At 44.4% G+C, this 21336-nt stretch overlaps 1 protein-coding gene across 2 annotated transcripts; it reads left to right on the top strand.

The window, feature by feature from the left end:
• The first annotated feature begins 5816 nt into the window (after positions 1-5816).
• zgc:165507 (uncharacterized protein LOC561188 homolog) lies at positions 5817-19650 on the top strand. Of its 2 annotated transcripts, XM_062483165.1 has the most exons (5): positions 5817-6183; positions 12897-13143; positions 16742-16885; positions 17181-17990; positions 18443-19650. In XM_062483165.1, the coding sequence occupies exons 2-5, from the start codon at positions 12927-12929 to the stop codon at positions 18715-18717; spliced, it is 1446 nt and encodes a 481-aa protein (XP_062339149.1). In that variant the 5' UTR covers positions 5817-6183; positions 12897-12926; the 3' UTR covers positions 18718-19650. The 2 variants fall into 2 exon arrangements, with proteins under 2 accessions (XP_062339149.1, XP_062339150.1); XM_062483166.1 differs by lacking the exons at positions 5817-6183; positions 12897-13143 and adding an exon at positions 15870-16668.
• Positions 19651-21336: the final 1686 nt, after the last annotated feature.

The following is a 21336-nucleotide window of genomic DNA, read 5'->3' as shown; positions in this document are numbered from 1 at the left end:
CCAAAGACGTGAACACTGAACGACTGAACCTAATCCAGCCTTCATAAAAAAAAGAGCCGGGCAAGCATCGTGAGCCCAGGGAAAACGGTGACGCACCGCCGGTGTCGCAGGGACGAGAAGAACAGAAGGCGTTTTACGACGGATCCGCGTGGAGTCGCCGTTGAAGGAGGCGGATGTGTCCCCGTTAAGCTCTCGCAGCTTTTCTTACCAGCGCTTGCTCAAGTTTGGTGGTGGTGGAGCCACAGATCCTACCGAATCCTCCAGCCTCACAGACAGGGCAGCACCGTGTCATTGCCACAGCACGACTCAACGCCTTAGGAAAGGTTTTTCTATTGTCATTCGTTTCTTAAAACGTCCGAGATGTTGGACAGGCAATCGTAAGCCAATCCCAGGCCCCGTGTCATGTCTCATTTGATAGCTCTCCCAGGGATCCGCTGTCCCTTTGGGTTGGTGATAAACAGCTCACATTTGAGTGTGCAGTCAGGAGAGAACGCTTATGTGTTCCAAGGTATCCATTTGAGGTAAGCATGGAAAGCTCTTCAGGCTTTGGCAAGAACATATATTTCATGTAACCACTGAACCCAAAGCCAGGGATTGTCTCAGATGACCTGTAATTACTCCTATAAAATAAAGCAGATGAAATCAAATATTTTGACGTTAATAAGTGCTATTCGTACAGTAAATCCCGACCAGTGTCTATAAAATGTTGACAAATTAAATATCAGAGAGATTTCACAGACCTGTTTGAGTTTCACTTTATACTTGACACTATCTGTACATTTTGTGCCCCCCCCCCCATCTTACTTTGTTAAAAAGGCTTTTTGATCAATCACCTTGTAGATTTCTCATTCAACACATCACTGCCATTAACAACCAATTGTTTTTTTCAGGTCGTTTTGGTTGCTTGGGCACTCTATCTCTACATAAATAGAGATGTCTTCAGTCAACAGTCGGAGCAGAACTGCCCCCTGCTGGCTCCCTCACATCCCAGAATCCTCACACACTCCTCTTCCACCCCCCTCCCTTACCCCCCTCACACCCCAGGACCCCCCACCTCACACTCCAGGACCCCACACACACACTCACCCACCCCCCTCCTTCACCCCACCTCACACCCCAGGAAGAGTCTGTGGCGGAGCCAAGACCTGCGTGATAAAGAACCACCAGCTGTTTAAACAGTTTGCTGGAATTAACCCCCACCGGTGATGAGAGTCACACAGGACAGGAGGGTTGGGGTTTTGGTGCAACCTGTTTGGTACAAATTTGCATACGCTGGGAATTTTTTGACTGAACTTTTAGCACAGAACAAAGTGTACTTGTGTGATATCAGCTCTATAACTGTGCAGTATAGCAAAACAGCACAAGGCGAGTTTATTAAGAAAACATTCAACTGACAAGTAAGCAGGCCATCTTATGTCCTACGCGAGCTACGTATTAGCTCCTGACGGTAAGTTGCTCTATACATTTGAGGTTTTATCCATTTAGCAGAGGCTTTTGACCAACCCAGCGTCCAAATCTAGAAAGTACAGCAGAAGATCAAGGATCCGAGATGTTTAGTTCTGACAGTCTTTTGGTGCTCAGAGTCAAGATAAAGTCTGTATTGTAACCATTTCCTTGGAGACATATATAGCAGTGGTTAGGGAATTTGATTGCAGATCAAGGGGTTGCAGGTTTAAATCCCCCCTGTACTACATTTAGCTTTGGCTGAAAGTGTCTGCTAAATACATCATTATCATTTGAGTAAGTGTGGTACTGTGGATTCACACAGTTGACTAATGGGGCTGAGACATTGGTTGCAAATCAAGTCCACCCACGTACTTGAGTATGTGCAGAATTGTAATTGAATCCCCGAGTAAAACTACTGGTCTGGGTTCAGCTCCCAGACTGTTTATTTGTTTAATTCAAAGTTTACAGCTGGTTCTACATCAACACCAAGAGATGCTTGAGTTTCCTCTCTTCATGACCCTGAAACATCATCCGTGTATTCCACTCACGCTGAGGTAAGGTGCTCTTGGTGTGTGATACCATCTTGGAATTTTCTAGATAAGCACTTTCAGTTCTTCCAGATTATATTATTAGTATTTCAAAGAGCTCGTTTTCATCTTCAAAAGAGGCTTGAAACTCCCACTTCAGCAGCACTCCTGTTCTGAGGCCAATTGATGAAAACAATGTCAAAGTTGATAGGTCACTCCTTTCTAATCCACAAAAGGAAACGAGATACATGGGATGTGTTTCCTGGGCACGGCGCTAGGACAAGGTACGTGCTATCGACCACATCACTGTTTGAACAGGATGCCACATAAGGGTTTTCACACTCACAGGCTTCTGTTTCAGCGGAGGACTGAGTTGGTGTGAAATAGAGGTTGGTCGGGACACAAAAGATACCTCTAGTTGTTTATCACCTGTGGAAAGCAGGCAGGGGGTTATTGAGTGTGTGTGTGTCGTTTTTTCACTTCATGGTAACAGCGCCACAGAGAATGAGGCAGACCCCAACATCACTGATTATGCATCTCAGCCTTCCCTTCCTCTGCTTTCACCTCCTCCTTCCCTCTCTCCTCCCTTCTTTGTTTTGGGTGGCCGGCCGTTGAAGGCTTGTGTGGTTGATTCTGTCGCACCTGGGGGTGTCTCAGCGCCCCACTCATGCAGGTCTATAGTGTCCTCTGTGTGAGTGGTACAAAGACCTTGAGAGAAAGGCGGAACAGAACCAAGCGTGTCCAGCAGGGTTGCGAAGAGTGTTGTGTGTGTGCACATGTGTGTATTAGTCTGTGTGTGTGTGTGTGGGTGCATGCAGAGTGAAGAAGATTAAGAATGGATATTGCTTTCCCTCATTCCACCACCCTCCCATGTCACAGGGAGGGCAGTTTGGATTCGAGGAAGAGAGCCCCCCGCACATATTACCTCCATAACCCCAGCTGCAGTTCCTCAAAAGGTCACCAAAACAATCTAACCCTTTTCTCCGCAAGGCTTGGCTTTGTGGAAACAAGCTGACAGCAAACGTAAACACGGAGGTGTTGAGAGAGTGGCTTCCTATGGTTGTTTTATCAGTCGCTGATTCAAATGCTGTCTAAATACAAGCTTGAAACTAGAAACACAGACCACTTCTCCTCAACTAGGGCTGTCCTGCTTTGTGAGGTGATTGAGGTGACCTCGCTGCTATAAAACTGTCTAGACTATGCTGTCGGTAATGATGGAAACCTCAAACCTTACTTATTTTGTACTTGCATGCAAGGATACATATTATACTTTTACTTGACTTAGTTGCTTTCATATTGTATACTATTGTCCAGATGATACTTTACCTGTATATTTGACAAATAAAACCATTTGACTGGCCACCTGTGTCCTGTCAAGTCAAACTAGCTTGCGGGTGCACTAGTAGGTATATTCTACCAGGCAGGGTTTGGGCTCCCAGGTGGGGTTTGCCAGGTGAATAGTGACCTCTAGAGGTACAAGTGTGTTGAGAAAAGGTTGAGGTAGAGTGCGAGGAGATTGAGGCACAGACAATAAAGACAGTCATGATATTCTCCTATTCAGCATGCAGACCCAGGTGAGATCAAGATGAGAATCGTTCGACAAAGCAAGATGGGTAATCTTGATAAACAATAGAAATGAGTCACATTCGGGTAGGATGCATTGCTAATTCAGTCCAATTTTAGCCAGATTTCACGTGATTCGAAAAACTGAATTTTGAAAAAGTTCCAAAATAAAAAAACAATAACTTTCAATTAATCTCCCAACACACTTATAACGGTACACCGATAACGGAAACATACGCACATTTCTCTGCCCTGAAAATCCTATTTGGATTCATGATTCATATCGCCACCTGGTGGCCATCTGTTTGCATGGCCACAACATGATGGTAGACAAGCATCTGGGTCAAGTGTTAGTAAATACTGACAATGACTTGGGGTTCAGTTAATTAAACTTACTCCATGCATTTAAATCAATGGGCCAGTTCTGCTTAATGGGTATAGCACAGTGGTACTTTATCTTCCTAAAAATCAAGAGGTTGCAAGTTCTAATACCCCGTAGCCCATGTCAGCTCTGGGCAACACACGCTCGCAGGTGAGAACCCCCCGGGGCGAAACAGTGAAAACAAAAAACTAATCAGGCACGTGTTTATCACAGTAGCCGAAATAAAAATAATTCGTAGCCCTCATAACACCATCAAGTGACAGTCATGAGAGTGAAACAATCAACTGTTTAAAGTCTTATTGCCTCTTCCAGTAAGTTATTTATCACTCAGGCGAGTGAATATTTTACCGCTGCATATGTAACATATTTAACCCCAAAGAAACGCATTAGTTTAAAAAACGATTTTTCGAATAAATTGCTCATTGCTCAAATTCGAACATGTGGTCATACTCACGCTACAGAGACTATGAAGGTGTCTGTCAGACTGTTCAGAATAATACTCAGTCCTCTTCAATTTCCTCATCCTTCCCTGGAGTCAACCCTACAGTATAAAATCAAATAAGATAGCCTATTTCATGCTGGTAGTAGATAGGATAACATCAAAATCGCTGTTTACCTTGAAACTTTAAGGTAGCCTATTTCTTTGTCTTGGATCAATTTCAGCATAGGGTTACACACGGAACAATCCTTTATTTTTCTTGGCGTTCTTATAAAACGACACATATGCTTCACAGAAATACTGGTTCGGTGTTTTTGTTTGCTTTTAGGGAGTGTCCTCCTTGCTTAAATTCTACTCCCATATGTTGCTGTTTTTCATTCCAGGTGGTCGAGGCTATAACCTACGGACTCAGAAAGATAGTTTATTATTCTATCCGTTTGGGTATGAAACAGTTAGAATCAGATTATGATTGCATTACTTTTGAATTAATCGATAAAATGTATTCTGTTTTCGTGGTTAATGTAGGCCTATATGTTTCATTCATAGTTCTCAAATAGCCTAGGTTACTTGTCAAGTAGCCTATTATGCGATCAACCAGTAGCACATAATTGGCTGTTGAAGATTGTTATGACTTTTGGTCAAGCACGGCAGAAAACAGACTATAATTCCATTCCTTTATGAGTAATCAGAAACTGGGGCTGAGAAGTGCATTATCTTTTTTTGTAAGAATGACACATGACGTCAGCGTGTCGGTGGTGGTGGGGGATGTGCGTTCCTCTGCTTTCATCCAAAGAACACTCACCATATTTAAATATAAATAAGAAAAAAAAATAGAAATAAAAGCATATGTCCATTCTTATGTTTTTTCGGTCTAATTGTCCGAGCAAGAGGTTATAGTTAGAGAGAGTAGCCATAGAGCATTGGGCATGCGCATCATGGCAGGTGCTTTTGGTTACTCGAAAACTACAGTCGAGAGACTATTAATCAGGGGCGGCTGTGGCTCGGGGGTAGAGAGGGTTGTCTGTTAATCGCAAGGTTGGCGGTTCGATCCCCGACTCCTCCTAGGTCATGTGCCGAAGTATCCTTGAGCAAGACTCTGAACCCCAAGTTGCTCCCGATTGGCAGGCCGGCGCCTTGCATGGTAGCTCGCTGCCGTCGGTATGTGTGAGTGAGAGTATGAATGGGTGAATGAGAGGCAAACATTGTAAAGCGCTTTGAGTGCCGCTAAGGTAGAAAAGCGCTATATAAATAAATGCAGTCCATTTAATCACTAGCTCTCTATGGCTTGCCCTGAATGAAATAATATGATCCTATTTACTGATCTGTAATGTAACTACGGTTTAGTAGCCCAGATCTTCAATTATGTCTATTTAAGGCACAGTTTGTTAAATTGCAGCGGCTTTCTATCTAGTTTATGACACGGCTTTACTTGATTAATCCCCATGATGACCTACTTCGGGGCTGTTTGTAAAGTGTGCACAGCACGAGGAGAACGCGCACTGCCTCATCGAAGCTCATACCGTTCATCAAAGACGCGAAAACATTTTTAAACGCCCCTTTCTTACCACTAGGTTGAATGCTATTCGGTGGCTTGTGCAACGGGCAACTTTCTATGATGCTCAGTCCGGCCTTTTGCCTCCGGTTGGCGACCCGTGGTCCAGAATAGCAACGGTAGCAGGTTAGACCGCCCTCTTCCAGCCCTGTAGGACGTCACATAGCGGCTTCTCTGTAAGCGAAAACACAACACAGACCCATCGTCCAACTGCACAGACAAGGTCACCGAACAAGGACCATATTAGGAGATACACGCGTCTTTATTCTCAAAGGTAATATGCGATTAATATGCGGTTTTAGTTCGCAAGGGTTCAGTATGAAACTGCTCAACTCGTGTCCATGAGCATTTTGTCCCAACATGATGTATTGCCACAGTGAGTGCTTCGTTATGTTCATTTTTTGGGGGCCGAGAGTTCGCACCCAATTTTTATTGTACCGTGTCTTTCCCTAACAATCCACATTATTCAATGTAGGCTATGTTAAACTCAGATACATTTAATGTGTGTTACATCCCAATGTTAGCCCAATATGACATCCACAAACATACTGTTGCAACGTAATTTAGGCCCATTGTAACCAACAAGACGTTCGTAATCTATATTGTTCTTGTTCGATTCATTATGTAGGCCGTGAATATCATGGCAGGGTATGCGTTTGCGGCTGGTTGCATCCGGTTTTAAACAGCATCGTACTACACTACCCCTCTAACATGCGCCTGGCTGTCATAGTTGTTGACTCATGGTCTATTACTAAGATCTTAGTAGCCTAGGCTACGTCTCCTCCGCTGGTTTGCATTGAATAGCGGTATACAGTGTAGAAATGGACAAGGGTACGCTAAGAACATAAGACAGTTTGCATAGATCTCTGTCTATTATTATCTTCGGATTTGATCGAGGTTTTCCCGTAAGCAGGTTTTGGCTGCCTTGAGCTGAGGATGTTCTGTTCAGGTCAGCTGCCGGTGGGCTTTAAATATAACACCAGGCCAATATTGAGCTTTTCTGAAACTTGTTTCTCCTCCAAATCGTCCTCAAATATCCGTTTAACAGCAATTGTCCAAATAACAAAAATATAAATGTCATCCCTGTCGGTGGATACTAAAGATGACTGATGCAAGCATACGCTAGTCTTGTGTGTGACTGACTCTGAATTTGTGTTTTTTGACTGCCTACTGTATGGCAACAATTAAGTTATATTTCTGTAAAATGTCAAACTGTCAGCAGAGGTGATCTATTCTTTCCTGAAAAAAAGTGTAAAAAAATGGCACATTTCAAGTTGTTGCGATTAGGATCAATCTGCAAAAGTGACAGAAATAGAACTAAATGTGACGCAGAAAACTTCTTATCCTCGCACTGAGACCAAACACCTCACTGCTATTCCTTCCAATCTTGTTTAAAGTTTGGATGCTCATATATGTTCCTTGCTCAACGCATGACCCCTGTCATACAGATTTATTTACATCTCCTCTTTGGTTAAATCCATTATATGGTCACATCTTACTGGAGGCATGTTTCTCATCAGGCATAACAAGCAGTGTGACCTATCTCTGTTCAGTAGCTTGAAAGTCATGTGACTGAAATGGCATGACTTTTGACTAATGGAAACTCTAAATACTGCTTTGTTGTCACAGTCCACATGCGACTTACGTTGACTCTTAGCTTGTGTTCCACTGTTTTGCGTCACAGGGACTGCTCTTTTTATCAACATGCTGGTCAAACAAGGGCTGCAAGGCTTTTGAATTCCCTGACACCTGAAGCTCATTGTGTTCTTAGGGTGCAATGAAATGAATAGAGAATGAAGAGGGACTGATCGAGGAGTCCTTTCAGTCGTGATGAGTTGAAATATAGGGCCTACACAGCCTCCAACAAACAAGATGTAGTTATACAAGAGAGCCGTGGAATATCTTGTGGGTGCCCAGATATTCCTGGTGACCTCCTTCCAGTGACATCATAACATACGGTGTCCTTTATTGGAAGTGGGTGTGTGTAGAAATATGCATCTTGCTGATCCTGTTTGATGGTTGTTTCGTATTGGCTACATACCTTTGCTGTAGTCTCACCCAGCTAGTCAGGCACCCTTGGGCGTAATGGAGAAGCTCCATGAAGTCCTGTGGTGCCATAGTAAACAATCAAGTAGCACTCAGTCTGTAATCACTCAACAGCAATCTTACACAGTCACAGCTCATTAAAAGTCAAAGAAGTGCGAGTTAATCCTCGGTCATTTCGAGGTTTTCTTGTGACCTATGACCTGGGTTACTTTACATTTACATTTAGTCATTTAGTAGACACTCTTATCCAGAGCGACTTACAGTAAGTACAGGGACATTCTCCCTGAGGCAAGTAGGGTGGAGTGCCTTGCCCAAGGACACAATTGTTTTTTACAGCCTGAATTGAACCGGCAACCTTCTGATTAATATCCCGATTCCTTAACCGCTCAGCCATCTGACCCCCCTTTTATTGTAGGGGGGGTCTGCTTTGGGACAGTCTGCAGTGGACAGACTGAAACCAGTTGCACGTGTGTGTCCCAGTAGCATGTTTTGGGGTTAGGCTTAACCCTAACCCTTAACCCTAACCCTATGTCAAACGGCTTTTTAACGGGTTGCTGATTTCAGCTGCGAACCAATACTCAACCTCTTGGTTTGACATTTTATTGTAATTGTCATTAGCAGAATTTTGACATTTAGGAGTGAATTCTTGTATCTCAGAGCCCCATATCAATGCTTTTCATCCTACCAAACTCTTGCCTTTTCTATGTCCCTCCCTGGGTAATTTGTTGAAGTGGTCGACGTCAAACTAGCGTCAGGATAAGATTTGAATGGAAAGGGGTTTCAAACACTTGAATCAATGATTTGTCAAGAAGGACCCCTGGCATGCTCGGTCTCTGAAGAGGGTGTTTCTCCTTCAGCTCTCAATAGCCTCCATTGTTTCTCTGTAGTCTTTCTTCTGCCGATCGAGCAGCCATAGTTTGTTGTTGCTTAATAAAAAGGGAGCTTTAATCAAATGTAGCGAGACTCCGGGTGATCTGACATGATATGCATCCGAAATGTACACATCGTGGATATGTGATTACGATCCACACACATGTCCATGCATACATACATGCACACATACATGCACACACAAGAAGGGGGGGGGTCCTCAATATACAATACAAAGCCAGGACATACAGCATGAGGTTGGGCCTCACTGTGCTGTGTGGAATGTAAAATCCCATAACACCATTTTTATTTGAAAACTTGCTCCTTGACCTTGAAAACATGTCTTCTGAGAGTGTAAGCTGTGTAGGATTCTTAGATGAAGGGAGAATTCCTGGAACTATAGTGTTTTTTTTCTCTTGAAAAAAAAACAACAAACCTTAACATTTGCTCGGGCCTCATCTGTGAAATTAAAGGTGGAGCAAGCTGGGCCATGACGCTAGCAGTTCTGGTGTGTATCCAGCAAAGCCCCCACTGAAGGAAGGAGTGTTGTGTAGGGACGCACATTTGTCTGAAGAAGGGTTGACCTGATGAGGTATTCACTGAGAGCAGAAAGTCAATCCCGGAAAGCATATCACGGATACGGTCTATGAATACACAAATGCAGAGTTATTTAAAGTCATGGAAAAACTTCATGAGAAATGAGGACTCTTAGCCAGTCAGTCAGTCAGTCAGTCTCTCAGTCACTCACTCACTCACTCACTCACTCACTCACTCACTCACTCACTCACTCACTCACTCATGTATGAAGTTAATGTAATCACTGGGCAGTTGTGTCCTAGGGGATGCAGGACACTGTTAGGATTTAGACTATTACTGACACTGTATGTGCTGCAGGCTGGTAGATATTCAAACCAGGCCACTGAGAGACTTGAAGCTCTGCTTTCAGAACCAGTGCAATTTACAATGCCTACAGTTCTGGTAGTGCTGGTGAGCATTGCATTTTTGTGTCATTTTTAGAAATTCAGGTCATATTTTTTTTTAACCTGAATTGTTATATTTACCCTCTAATTTCTATATTTTCTTTCTGTTAGAGATGCAAGAGTCGTTTTTCAAGCCGCCTATTCAACAACCGAATTGCATTAGCTTGGCAAACACGACATCTGCCATTTGTTTTCCAAGCAATTATGATCATCATCATGCAAATGCACCTCTTGTTCAGCCAGGCTTTATTCTCTAAGTCTCTGTCACAGCAGAGCCAAGATATGTCGATCCCAAATAGGCCTGCTGCTGACGCTTGTCATTTTCCCTCACTCCCCCTCTCGGTGCCACATAATCCGTTTTGGTGTACAGTACAAAGACAAACACCGTAGCACCAGTTACTGTCATGTGTTCACACAGCCATTGTGAACACCAGGTGTTGTCTATGCCCTTAAAATGCAGGTGCTCCTATTTCCTGCCAGGTTACGTCATCCGAGCTCACCAGAAACGTAACCCTGTGAGTCAATAGACCGATCGACAGACCTTAGTTCTGTTTCCTCCAACCGTGCCGACCTAATCAGAAAGCAGCTTCTGGTCCGAATGCCAAGCCACTGTATGTGTATGACCTTGGATGAAAGTGCCTTGGGGTTTACTCTATGAAAACTTGGACCAGATCGCCCTTTCCTTCTGTGTCTTTCACACACGCGTACACACATTGCTTTGCTATATCTTTGAGCACTAATCATCTATGTAATTGAGATTATTTGAATCAACAGGCTGATGTAGTCTCTGGCCAGAAGCCACCATATTCTCCTGCTGGCTCTACTGCTTATCTAACCTCAGCTGCTGCTCAACAATGGGTTTCAGGAGTGGCTTGTGATTGGCTCGTTGGAGGACACATCCCTGGTGTAAGGTGAAACAGAAGTGTATGTGTGTGTGGTGTGTCTCCACAGTCTCAGCTGACGTCTCGTTGTCAAGCAGAGAAAAGGCAGTAGGACACTCAAGTGTACACGATGGTGTGGGTGTTCGAATTAATATACATTCTTAAGGGGCAACACCATACACACAGTTCAGACTAATTGTCTAAGTGTCTGTTTATTAGTTAGATAGTTATGTCACTGGACTTTTTTAACCTTGATTTAGTGTGTTTTGGTCATTTTATTCAGACTTAACCATCTAGGCCTCTTAAGGGTCCCAAGACCTGTTTATGGAAGGGCGTCACGTTCAACCAATCATGCCTCCTATCTACATAAAGGGCTACAGCCAACCGATAATCAGATTACAGTGGATTATAGTTTAGATATTTTGGAAATACATAGGCCTAATCTCTCATTTTAATTAAAAAACCCTAACCGATGTGAATATGCACTGGGGATTAAGTGTGTTTGTAAACTGCGCAAACAATCTTTATCATTGTTCATAGTATCACCAGTTCAGGAGGTTTGTTCAAGCATTGTCAAGGTGAGAGAAAACATAAATCACCGTTCCTGTTGCCTGGGTTCATAATTCACGTACCAACGGCCAGGTCGAGCCTCTTAGCTAATTATCTGCCGTTGACAGTCGAGATGGGGTTTACTGTGAATGAGGCTCCACTGGTCTGGTTTGGGATTGCGGCAGAGACGCTTCCATAATTGATGCTCGGGGGAGGGAAAACGCAGTTGTCATGGTTGCTCTTTCAAAGGCTTGTATTGAAATTGAAACACGAAAGATTTATGTACAAGTCTGGTGCAGCAGGACTCATTGGTGCCTTCATGCGCACGCAGAAGATAACTTGATTCTCAGCAACACGGTTGTGGAGGATAAATCTGGTGAATTCCAAATCTGGTAGCACTTTGCCAACTCTCTCTAGGTGAGGCCAGACCCCTAATAGCTGCCTGGTTATCTGCCTAGTCTGAAACTGACCGGGCATGTTTTGTTGGAGTAATCTTTTACTTGTGAAACTCTTACACGAGCCATTTGTTTTACTGTTTGTGTTGTTTCTCCAGTTTGTCATTGTGCATCAACATGATTAGTTTGCCTCAGTTTTGGCTACTATAATTTAAAATTCCATCTTGTTCCTTCTGTAGCTGGCCATTCTGTACTTAGCAGGCGATGCAAATATAGCCTAGATTTCTCTAATTTATTAGGTGCCTCTTTTCCCAGCTATATCCTGTTACAGTGTACGTGTTTGTGTGCGTGGAAGGGTGTGCGAGTGTATGGAAGGTCTGTGAGCATGTGGAAGGGTGTGTGTGCATGTGTGGAAGGGTGTGTGTGCATGTGTGGAAGGGTGTGTGCGTCTGTGTGTGTTGCACCCTCACACACTGTGCTCCATAGGCTCTTGCTGCACAATAGAAGATTTTCACACAGGATAACAGTGGAGGCGTGTTTGCTTTGTAAATACCATGCTGGTCTGTTAACCCCCCTCCCCTCACACACACACACACACACACACACCTTTATTTCCATTACCCTATAGCCTGAGAGGGGAGGGGAGAAAGGGAGGGGCTGGAGTCAAGGTGAGCAACGGTTGGGGCAAGGTCTCCCAGGTAGTAAAATTCACCTTTTGTAAAGGATATAATCCGTTGTGTGTGTGTTCTGCATGAATGCCCTTAACCTCCTGTTTAATATTCTGGTCTTATGATCTCGCAGTCATGAGTTGGAATGACATAAGACACCTAAGAGGCTTTCTAGCCCTCAGAGTCAAATTCTAAAGGGACTTGCATTAAGGAATAGTATTGTATATCCTCTAAGGTCAGTGTTTTGACCTCCTGTCTGTGTTTTATTTAATGATCTTCTCTTCTCTCTCCACCTTTCTCCTCCATCTCTCCCTTCCACCTGTTTTTGTCCTCCTTGACACATCTTCACCTTCACCCACTTCCTGCTCACTCGTCCTTCTCTACCTACCTCTTCTTCTTCCTCCTCCTCCTCCACCTGCCCACGTCTTTCCACCACCTCACCTGTCTCCTCCTCCTCTCCCTCACCTCCTCCACCTTTTACTTATCTCTCCTCCACCTCCTCTTCTCCTCCACCTGTGCATCTTTCCCTCTCATTCTCCACCCTTCCACCTCTCCTCTCTGTTCTCCGCCCATCCCCCTCCTCCTTCCCTCCCTCCAGTGATAGCCGAACGTTGAGCCGGGGCCAGTGATGCCACCCCCCTCCTCAGGTGCGCCCGCCGTGCCCCCCCCAGACGGGGGCTGGGGCTGGGCCGTGGTGCTCGGAGCTTTCATCTCCATCGGCTTCTCGTACGCCTTCCCCAAAGCCATCACCGTCTTCTTCAAAGACATCCAGAAGATCTTCGGGGCTTCCTACAGCCAGATAGCATGGATCTCCTCCATCATGCTCGCTGTCATGTACGCTGGAGGTAAGAGATTGTTTCGTTATGTGGATCTCTGTCCGTTGTCTCCATGGCGATCGCGGGTTGTTGTAACTGAGCCCCCAGGAAGGAAGATGTACACGTACACTGACAGACGTCATGTACGCAAATTAAATCGAAAATAAACACAGCAAAGAACATTTGGAAAACCCCCAGAGAATGATGTGGTTGATGTGAAATACAACAAAGGCGTGCTGCATACTTCCTGTAGAAAGTTCTCAGCCAGATCATTGTAGGTATGAGGAAAGGGTAAACACTGCGTGTTAATTTGACCTTAAATGAGCATAAGGACACTGAAGAGAAATGTGACCTCTACACTTGACCTGACTTAGCCTACTTATGTATTCGTCTTCATGCTTCAATGCACGTAGGCTTTCCACCATGACCGCCACTGTTTACCCTCTCTCCCTGCCAACCCCCCCCCCCCCCCCCCCCCGCCCTTTACTTCAGTTTTCTCAACTCATTGGTCTTGCTGCTGTAAGCTACAAATATAAACCATAACACTAGCATTGACAGAAAATATATCAAACACAACCTAGAACGGTCAAGTTAAAGTAGGTTGTGGTGGTCGTTTCCTTTTGGCTTTTCACAAACTCATTTCTTTCTTGATATTTACCTTTTTAGACGGCCAGAAGTTTCTGGTGATGTGCTGGCAGCATCTTGCCCTTCAGCATCACATGCACCAGTGCCCCTCACTGTTAGATAAGTCAGTAGGCCTGTTGCATGGCAGCTCTATGCCAGCAATCTTTCCCCAGATCTAATTTCAGTAATTCCTGACTAACGTGGTCACAGGGGCTTTGAGACCGGGGGGAGAGTTCTTTTTAACGGTCGTCATGTTGTCATGGCCTTGGGAGGGGTGGGGATGGTGGCACGGTCCCTCAAGTGACAACCCCCTCCCATGTCAGTCTGCACAATTTAGACAAGTCTCCAGATGCTCGTCACTATTCCCCCAGCAATTCATTCATATTGATCAGAGCTTCTCGTCGTCTGTTTGTTTAACACCTGCCGTCTTGTCCTGTGCAGGCTTATGAGGTAATCATTTGTTAATCGCTCGTCCAATGTTTACTGCATTTCAAATGATTTTATCTGGTCCCTGTGTTGAAACTCATTACATTACATTTTATTCATTTAGTAGATACTTTTATCCAATACGAAAGACAAATATTGTATAAACAATGAAAGCCCGAAAGCTGTAGTCAAATTTTTCAGGCATTTTACACCCCTATCACACAATTTGCCATGGAGAGTGTACTCTATAAAGAGCCAAAGGCCATTAAACAGCTGCTCGCATCATCCTCGTCTCACCGAGGAGTCCGAGGTCACTCCAGGACAGCGGGCATTGGACGTCCCACCCTGTGATGCCCATGGTGAACTCATAAAATGGTGGACGTGGTGGCCCTGGCAGCACCTGTGGTGAAGCGCAAACAGACTGGATGGGCCTGCCATATGCTCACATACCAATTAGTAACGCTCTCATCCTAACGTACGGCAGTTAAAGTTTATGATGCAACAGCCACGTCCTGGTAGGCAAGGCCTGCTAATGCAATGCATAGCATTTCGTTATTTCTTGGAATCTAGCCAGAAGCCTTAGCTCTTACGGTTGTACTTGGAATGTGGTATTGTCATCAGAAAAATAGATGGATGCTTCATGATTGAGGAGCGTGATGGTGATGGAGAGATGTAGCAGGATGAGGATGCATCATTTCAGGCGCCCAAACAGTCCGCATCGTGCAACATGACTGTATGGTTTGTTACGCCAGCCAGCTTCAGTAGCGCCAGCCTCGCCCTTTTCCCTGAGTGTCGCTCTGCTGTGACGGGCTAAGCTGCAGGCCGTGTCAGTGCTGGATCAATGTCACTAATCCACAGAGAGGGAAGGAGGGAGAGGGAAGGAGAGGGGGGGAGGGAGAGGGAAGGAGAGGGGGCAGCGAGGGAGGGGGGGGAGGGAGAAGGGGGCGAGTGTGAGGGAGAAAGGGAGATGAGGGAGTGAACTAGAAGGAGAAAGGGGATGGGGGTGGAGTGAGAGGGGGTATTGAGTGAAGAGAGAGAGAGAGAACGGTAGACTGCTAGAGTGAGAGAGATGGAGGGGGGAAGGAGAGAGGGGGAAGGAAGGGAACTAGACAGGGAGGAAGAGGGAGGGAGAGGTTGCAGGGGGAGGAAGAGGTGACCTTGAGCTTGGCAGTGTAGACACACAGCCATCTCAGTTGACTGTCAGTACGGAGCCCATTCTGGCAGCCTCAGTGGTGAAGGAGGCTGTCCAATAGAAACAACACAACTGTGTCATCGCGGGCAAACCGACTACTCACAAAATCACTGTAGCACAACACCGACTCATGCTCCTTGTAATTGAACTGCCTCACAAAACAAACCGACGCTGTTTTACGTAGTGCTCAGTTTTGACACAACGTGTCACATCAGAAGAGGGATGGAATTCACATAATTTTCCAGCGCCGTCAGCTGCCTTGTGCTTTGACAACCCCTTTCTCTCTACCATTTTATGCAAATTGATCAATTGATGCTAAATGCGCAAACATATTTATGCTGACCAGCTTCCGTTTTTTTTTTGTGTCATCAAATATCACTGTCACAACAGGAAATGAGTCATCTTCTCCCCTGGGGAGATAATTTAGCAACCATTAGACCTCTGTATAATATTAGCAACATTGGTATCTTATTATTATGTTAATAATTCTAAATTATGTTAACGCTTATGTATGATGTTTAAATATGTTGAGACAGGTGTAGTTGATAACAGTATACAAATGAAGTGGACTCATTGAGTTCAAAGTGTAGCGTGACTGGGACGCTTTTGCTAGTCCCACTTAGCTTTGTGTACTGACAATAACCAGTATTTACTTGTGGTCACGGAAAAACCTCATGCTTCAGGGTTTTGTCAACAGCCCTCATTGGGAGCATGGTCTAGCTGTTTTTTGCTAACAATGACATTGACACCTGAAAGTTGTACAGTGAACTGAAAGAAATGCCCCCTTTCTAATTGTGACATAAGAGACCTGACGCAAGAGAAAAAATCCAAGAGCCCTCGACAGGGCTTGATTGATTTTTGATTGTCCCTTTGGCCAGACCGAACTGTTGTTGTTCCATCTGTCAGCCCTAACCAGCTACAATCACTGTAGTTTATATAAAGTAATTTCTAAACAAGTCAGTATCTGCATTACATTTGATTAGCCGTTATTATTTTTGGGGGGGTATTGATTTCCTGTTTGGCAGTTTGTTCAAGTCTTCAAGGTTTGAAATATTTTTTATTATTTATTAACAATTTGTATACTTACATATAACTTTTAAACAATAATTGAACAACCCTTTTGTTTGGTCCATTTGAAACTGATGGCTGAGAACCATTTGACAAAGCCAACCCTTTCTCTGTTCAACAACACAAACAAACAAGATGACATGCGTGCCTTCGAGTGTCAACACATTAGAGATACATCTATTCTTAGGCCGGTGGAATCCCTTCTGTTTTTGGAACACTTAAGTGAGGTCTTACAGTTTAATCTGGTTAGTAATCACCCAGTTGAGTGCTCAATGTTGTTGTTGAAAATGTTTTTGTTGATTGTATGATTTCCCCCAGGTCCTATAAGCAGTATCCTGGTGAACACGTATGGCTGCAGGCCTATAATGATCATGGGAGGCATGCTGTGTTCTTTGGGGATGATCTCTGCATCCTTCTGCAACAACGTCATGCAGCTTTATTTCTGCATTGGTGTCATCGGAGGTAAGTCTGACACAATCCTGTAAGCTGGCCCTTTGAGTTCATTGTGTCAAGGTCTAAGAACATCGGTTTTCTAGTTAAATGAGGTTCTCTTTTGTTTTGGAGAACGTTACTTGTCATGAATTATTTTATCTTCTTTAATGAGGAACTCCTATTATTTCTGAACTCGTCTACAATTTCTCTGCTTCCACAATAACCCCTTGTTTCCATGTAGTAAAGATCATCTTTGTGTCCCTTTTAACCCTCATCAGAAACCCCCTTTAAGCCCAAATATTCTGACCTTCAACCTCTCTCACAGGGCTGGGTTTGGCCTTCAACCTCCAGCCTGCGTTGACGATGATTGGCAGGTATTTCTTCAAGAAGCGCCCCATCGCCAACGGCCTAGCCATGGCCGGCAGCCCGGTGTTCCTGAGCACCCTGGCTCCTCTGAACCAGTGGTTGTTCAACTTCTTTGGCTGGAGGGGAAGCTTCCTCATCCTGGGGGGCCTGCTGCTCAACTGCTGCGTGGCCGGGGCCCTGATGCGGCCCCTGGGGCCCCCGCCGGGCAAGGCGAAGAAAGACGAGGAGCTGGCCCTCACCGCCAAGACCACGGCCAAGAAGGAGAAGGCCACAGCCTGGCAGACGGTCAACAAGTTCCTGGACCTGTCGCTCTTCAAGCACCGCGGCTTCCTCATCTACTTGTCGGGCAACGTCATCATGTTCCTGGGCTTCTTCTCGCCCATCGTCTTCCTGGCGGCCTACGCCAAGGACATGGGCGTGGACGAGTACTCGGCCGCCTTCCTGCTGTCCATCCTGGCGTTCGTCGACATGTTCGCGCGTCCCTCCATGGGGCTGCTGGCCAACTCCAAGTGGGTCCGTCCCCGGATCCAGTACTTCTTCAGCTTTGCCGTCCTCTACAACGGCGTGTGTCACGTCCTCTGCCCGTTTGTGGAGACCTACACGGGCCTGGTGGTGTACGCCGTGTTCTTTGGGTTTGCGTTCGGCATGGTCAGCTCGGTGCTGTTCGAGACCCTCATGGACCTGGTCGGGGCCCAGAGGTTCTCCAGTGCCGTGGGCCTCACCACCATCGTGGAGTGCTGCCCGGTTCTCCTCGGACCTCCACTCGCTGGTACGTCACAGGAAGCCTCTCTCTGGCTTCTTTCCTCTCCCTCTCTCTCTCACTTTCTGTAGTCTTTCTTCTCCCTCTCTTTCTGTCTCTCTCCCCTCATGTCCAGACCTTGAATTTTAAATGAGTTTATTTGTGTATGGAATTCAAATGGAGGTAAATTAACACATCTTCATCACTTCATCACACAAATGTCCACAAACATTTTTGCTTTTGATTCAATTTTTTTCATTTTCTAATCGTTTAGCAACAAAAGAAGATGTTTATTACATAACTACTTACTGCTGTGGTGCAAGTGGTGACTAAATTGTGCTCATTAAAGATTAGTATGTGTTTATGTTTTAGAATAAGAATGAGAAATGTGAAATTACCTTCATTAAACTAAATAGCTGTTAAAAAAAACTCCAGATAATTACAGAAATGCATGTTTTTTGTTGTCGTCATTGTATGTACAGGCAAACTGGTAGATGTCACCAAGAATTACAAGTACATGTATTTCTGCTGTGGTGCCGTGGTGATCGTAGCCAGCATCTGGTTGTTCATCGGGAACTTCATCAACTACAGACTCCTAGAGAAGGAGCGTAAGCAGGCGGAGATGTACAAGCGGACTGAGACGGAGGACCCTGACCAGGAGCAGAAGGAGGCGGACGGGGACTTGCAGGCATCAGAGAGCCTGGCCAACAACGGACCAAAGGACAACGACGCCATGCAGCGGGAGACCAACATCTAGAACCTTCTAGAACGTTCTCTCTTCTGCCTCGCCTTGTCCTGCCAACACCCCCACCCCCTCCCCAACCCCCCACACACACCCAACACACCAACCCACAAACCTGCCGCCATCACACCACGCCCTCCACGAAGATCAGACGGCTCCTAGAGGGCAAGCCAGCGGTTCCGGTTCCGCTCCCTCCGTTCCGATGTCCGTTCAGGGTCTCCGCGCCAGGAGCTTTCCACACTCTGCTCTTTAACTGCCAAAGTTACGACGACGCCTGTTGCGTCGCGAGGCGCGTTTCTCCACGGAAAAAGGACTGTCATGAATACTGGGGATGTGTCAGCTGGGTAGATCATGTACAATATGCAAGGGAGAGACTCAGGGAGCTGTTAATGTGGGAGAATGAATCACGTCATGTATCTAGGAATCTGTGATTTAAGAACGCAATGTGTATATTTAGTCTCCGCCACTAAACCTACAGTGTCACACACCGCAGCAATATTGGGAGGGTAAAGCTCAGTGGTTAAAGCGCTTGACTGTGGATCCAAAGGTCTCAGGTGCAAATCCACCCCTGTACAGCATATTGCTTTGGATAAAAACTTGGGCTGGATGAATACACTATTACTATTAACACATTCAACTGACTGAGGTCAGACACTTGAAGTTTGTGCTAACGATTTATGATGCTGAATCTCCAAACCAGTTTGAAGTGTAATACACCAAGAACAGAAATCATGGTTTTGGTTGGATCTTCTGGTGCCCATGTATTATGCTGCCCTATAGAACTTTGTGTCTGCTGGGTTGCTCAAACAGCCCAGCTGTCATACGTAAGATAGAGGCCACACTGTAATCTACCACTGCATAATGCACATGGAGTCCACATACATATGAATATATGCTGTACCACTGTCAATGAGGCCCACTTGAGGCCCCAATTAAGACCTCTTTTTTTTAACAAATGCAATCCAATCAAATCCAGTGAATGTGAATCTGCTCATTATCTGGCTGTCTTCAATGGCATTAACCGACACCTGCTGCCACCAACGTCCCCTAGGAATATATATTAAAGGTTTATACCAAATATTTAACCCCATGAGAAATATTACCAATACTTATCCATCGCATTGAAGCATGTATTTGACCAAGGATAACTATTAGTGTGGGACATGGGGATGGGTCATTTTTTGGGAGTAGCTGTTTCACTTTCACCAATGATGCATTGCCTTAAATGAAAAAGAATGCAACAAACTTGATTCTCTATCTATATATAAAGTTATAGTATACACTATTTATTGAAGTGTTCTTGAACACTGTGAGTCTGAGACATTGTGGACTTGTCTTATCACCAGGAGTGTTCATTTTTACTCCTTATGTGTTTATAGTTCCACTCTCATTAGATGGTCATATGTAAACAATCCCGGTGTTAAATTAACACTTTGAAATGTGATGTGTAGAATTCTCACATCCAATTGGTTTGTATAGGAAAGTATTTCTTACAACTTGGGTGTTGAAGTGTTTGAAGAATGCTCAGCAGCTGTTACTATACTAACTAATAACATTTAATAATCTATCTACTGTATGTGCATATACTGTCAAACAGCCCATTGTGTTATAACACCAGTACAGTATATTATTAATGTGTAATGTGAAATTCAGAAAAGGAAATAGGAGATATCATCCATGTAATTTTAATAGTGTGGTTTTCAATAACTGAACTACCATATTTAAATATAGTTCAGAAGATTCAATGTAGCTTACTGTACAATATAGTATAAGATTATCCATCTTTGGATTTTTCTGAGCAATTTAGTGAAGAAGTTTAACATCTGTTTGCTTCTTGTAGAGGTGTTAACTTGTGAACACACAAACACACATTCTAGTTGACTAACACACTTTGTCAGCTAACAGCCATTGTTCTAGAGCCCTTTTTTCTTGTTTGCCTCCAGCATTTCATAGTATTTTAACAGTTCAGGGTAGACAGTATTTTTTATAGTATTATGACTATGTAATTTTCTGTAGTTTTGTCTTGACTGTGGGCAAGAGAGCGTGTAACGGTCATTTACGTTGCTAGTTGTCTAGTCAACGTTTTACTAGCACATGCAAGGACTCTGCACCTAGTCATAGACAACAGGGTCAGCACATGCAGTAGTTCCTAATGCAGGAATGTACTGTACAATCACGTTTTATATACCAGGTAACACTGCCCCCTGCTGGTTTGAAAACCACCACAACAAATGCAAAACGGAGCTTTCCACTCTAAAAAACCCTACAAAAACCACATCTGGTGGTATGGTTCTTGTTTAATGGGGCTGAATGCAGTTGAGTAGGTGTAGCCGTCTTCCCTTACCCACACCTGTTGACCTGAATGGGTGTAAGAGAATGTTGCTTGTTTTCACTTGTACTTGACATTGTACACCCATGATAAACTGAATAAACACGTGCATTTTTATGCAGTTGTATTAAAAGCGCTTGTAGGCAGTGATTGTCTTTCTTTTTTTGTAGGCAGAAGATTATTTTTGTACACATCCGTTGAGTGAAAAGTCAAGCTGTTGACTTAATAGATTTTTTTCTTTCTTTTTTTTCTTTTTTTTTACTGCAATGTTACTCTGATTTTTCAATTTTAAGTTTAAAGTAAAC

The sequence above is a fragment of the Osmerus eperlanus genome, chromosome 17 (genome assembly GCF_963692335.1).
Source record: "Osmerus eperlanus chromosome 17, fOsmEpe2.1, whole genome shotgun sequence".
NCBI classification, from domain to species: domain Eukaryota; kingdom Metazoa; phylum Chordata; class Actinopteri; order Osmeriformes; family Osmeridae; genus Osmerus; species Osmerus eperlanus.
The sequence above is the reverse complement of the archived record's forward strand: the minus strand, read 5'-3'. Positions and strand labels throughout refer to the sequence as shown.

What these genes read in the sequence shown, in the direction of transcription:
- zgc:165507 (XM_062483165.1), top strand. Translation starts at nt 12,927, where the DNA reads ATGCCACCCCCCTCCTCAGGTGCGCCCGCCGTGCCCCCCCCAGACGGG. An exon ending in CGCTGTCATGTACGCTGGAG is followed by an intron (nt 13,144 to 16,741) that starts GTAAGAGATTGT and finishes GATTTCCCCCAG; the next exon opens with GTCCTATAAGCAGTATCCTG. An exon ending in CTGCATTGGTGTCATCGGAG is followed by an intron (nt 16,886 to 17,180) that starts GTAAGTCTGACA and finishes CCTCTCTCACAG; the next exon opens with GGCTGGGTTTGGCCTTCAAC.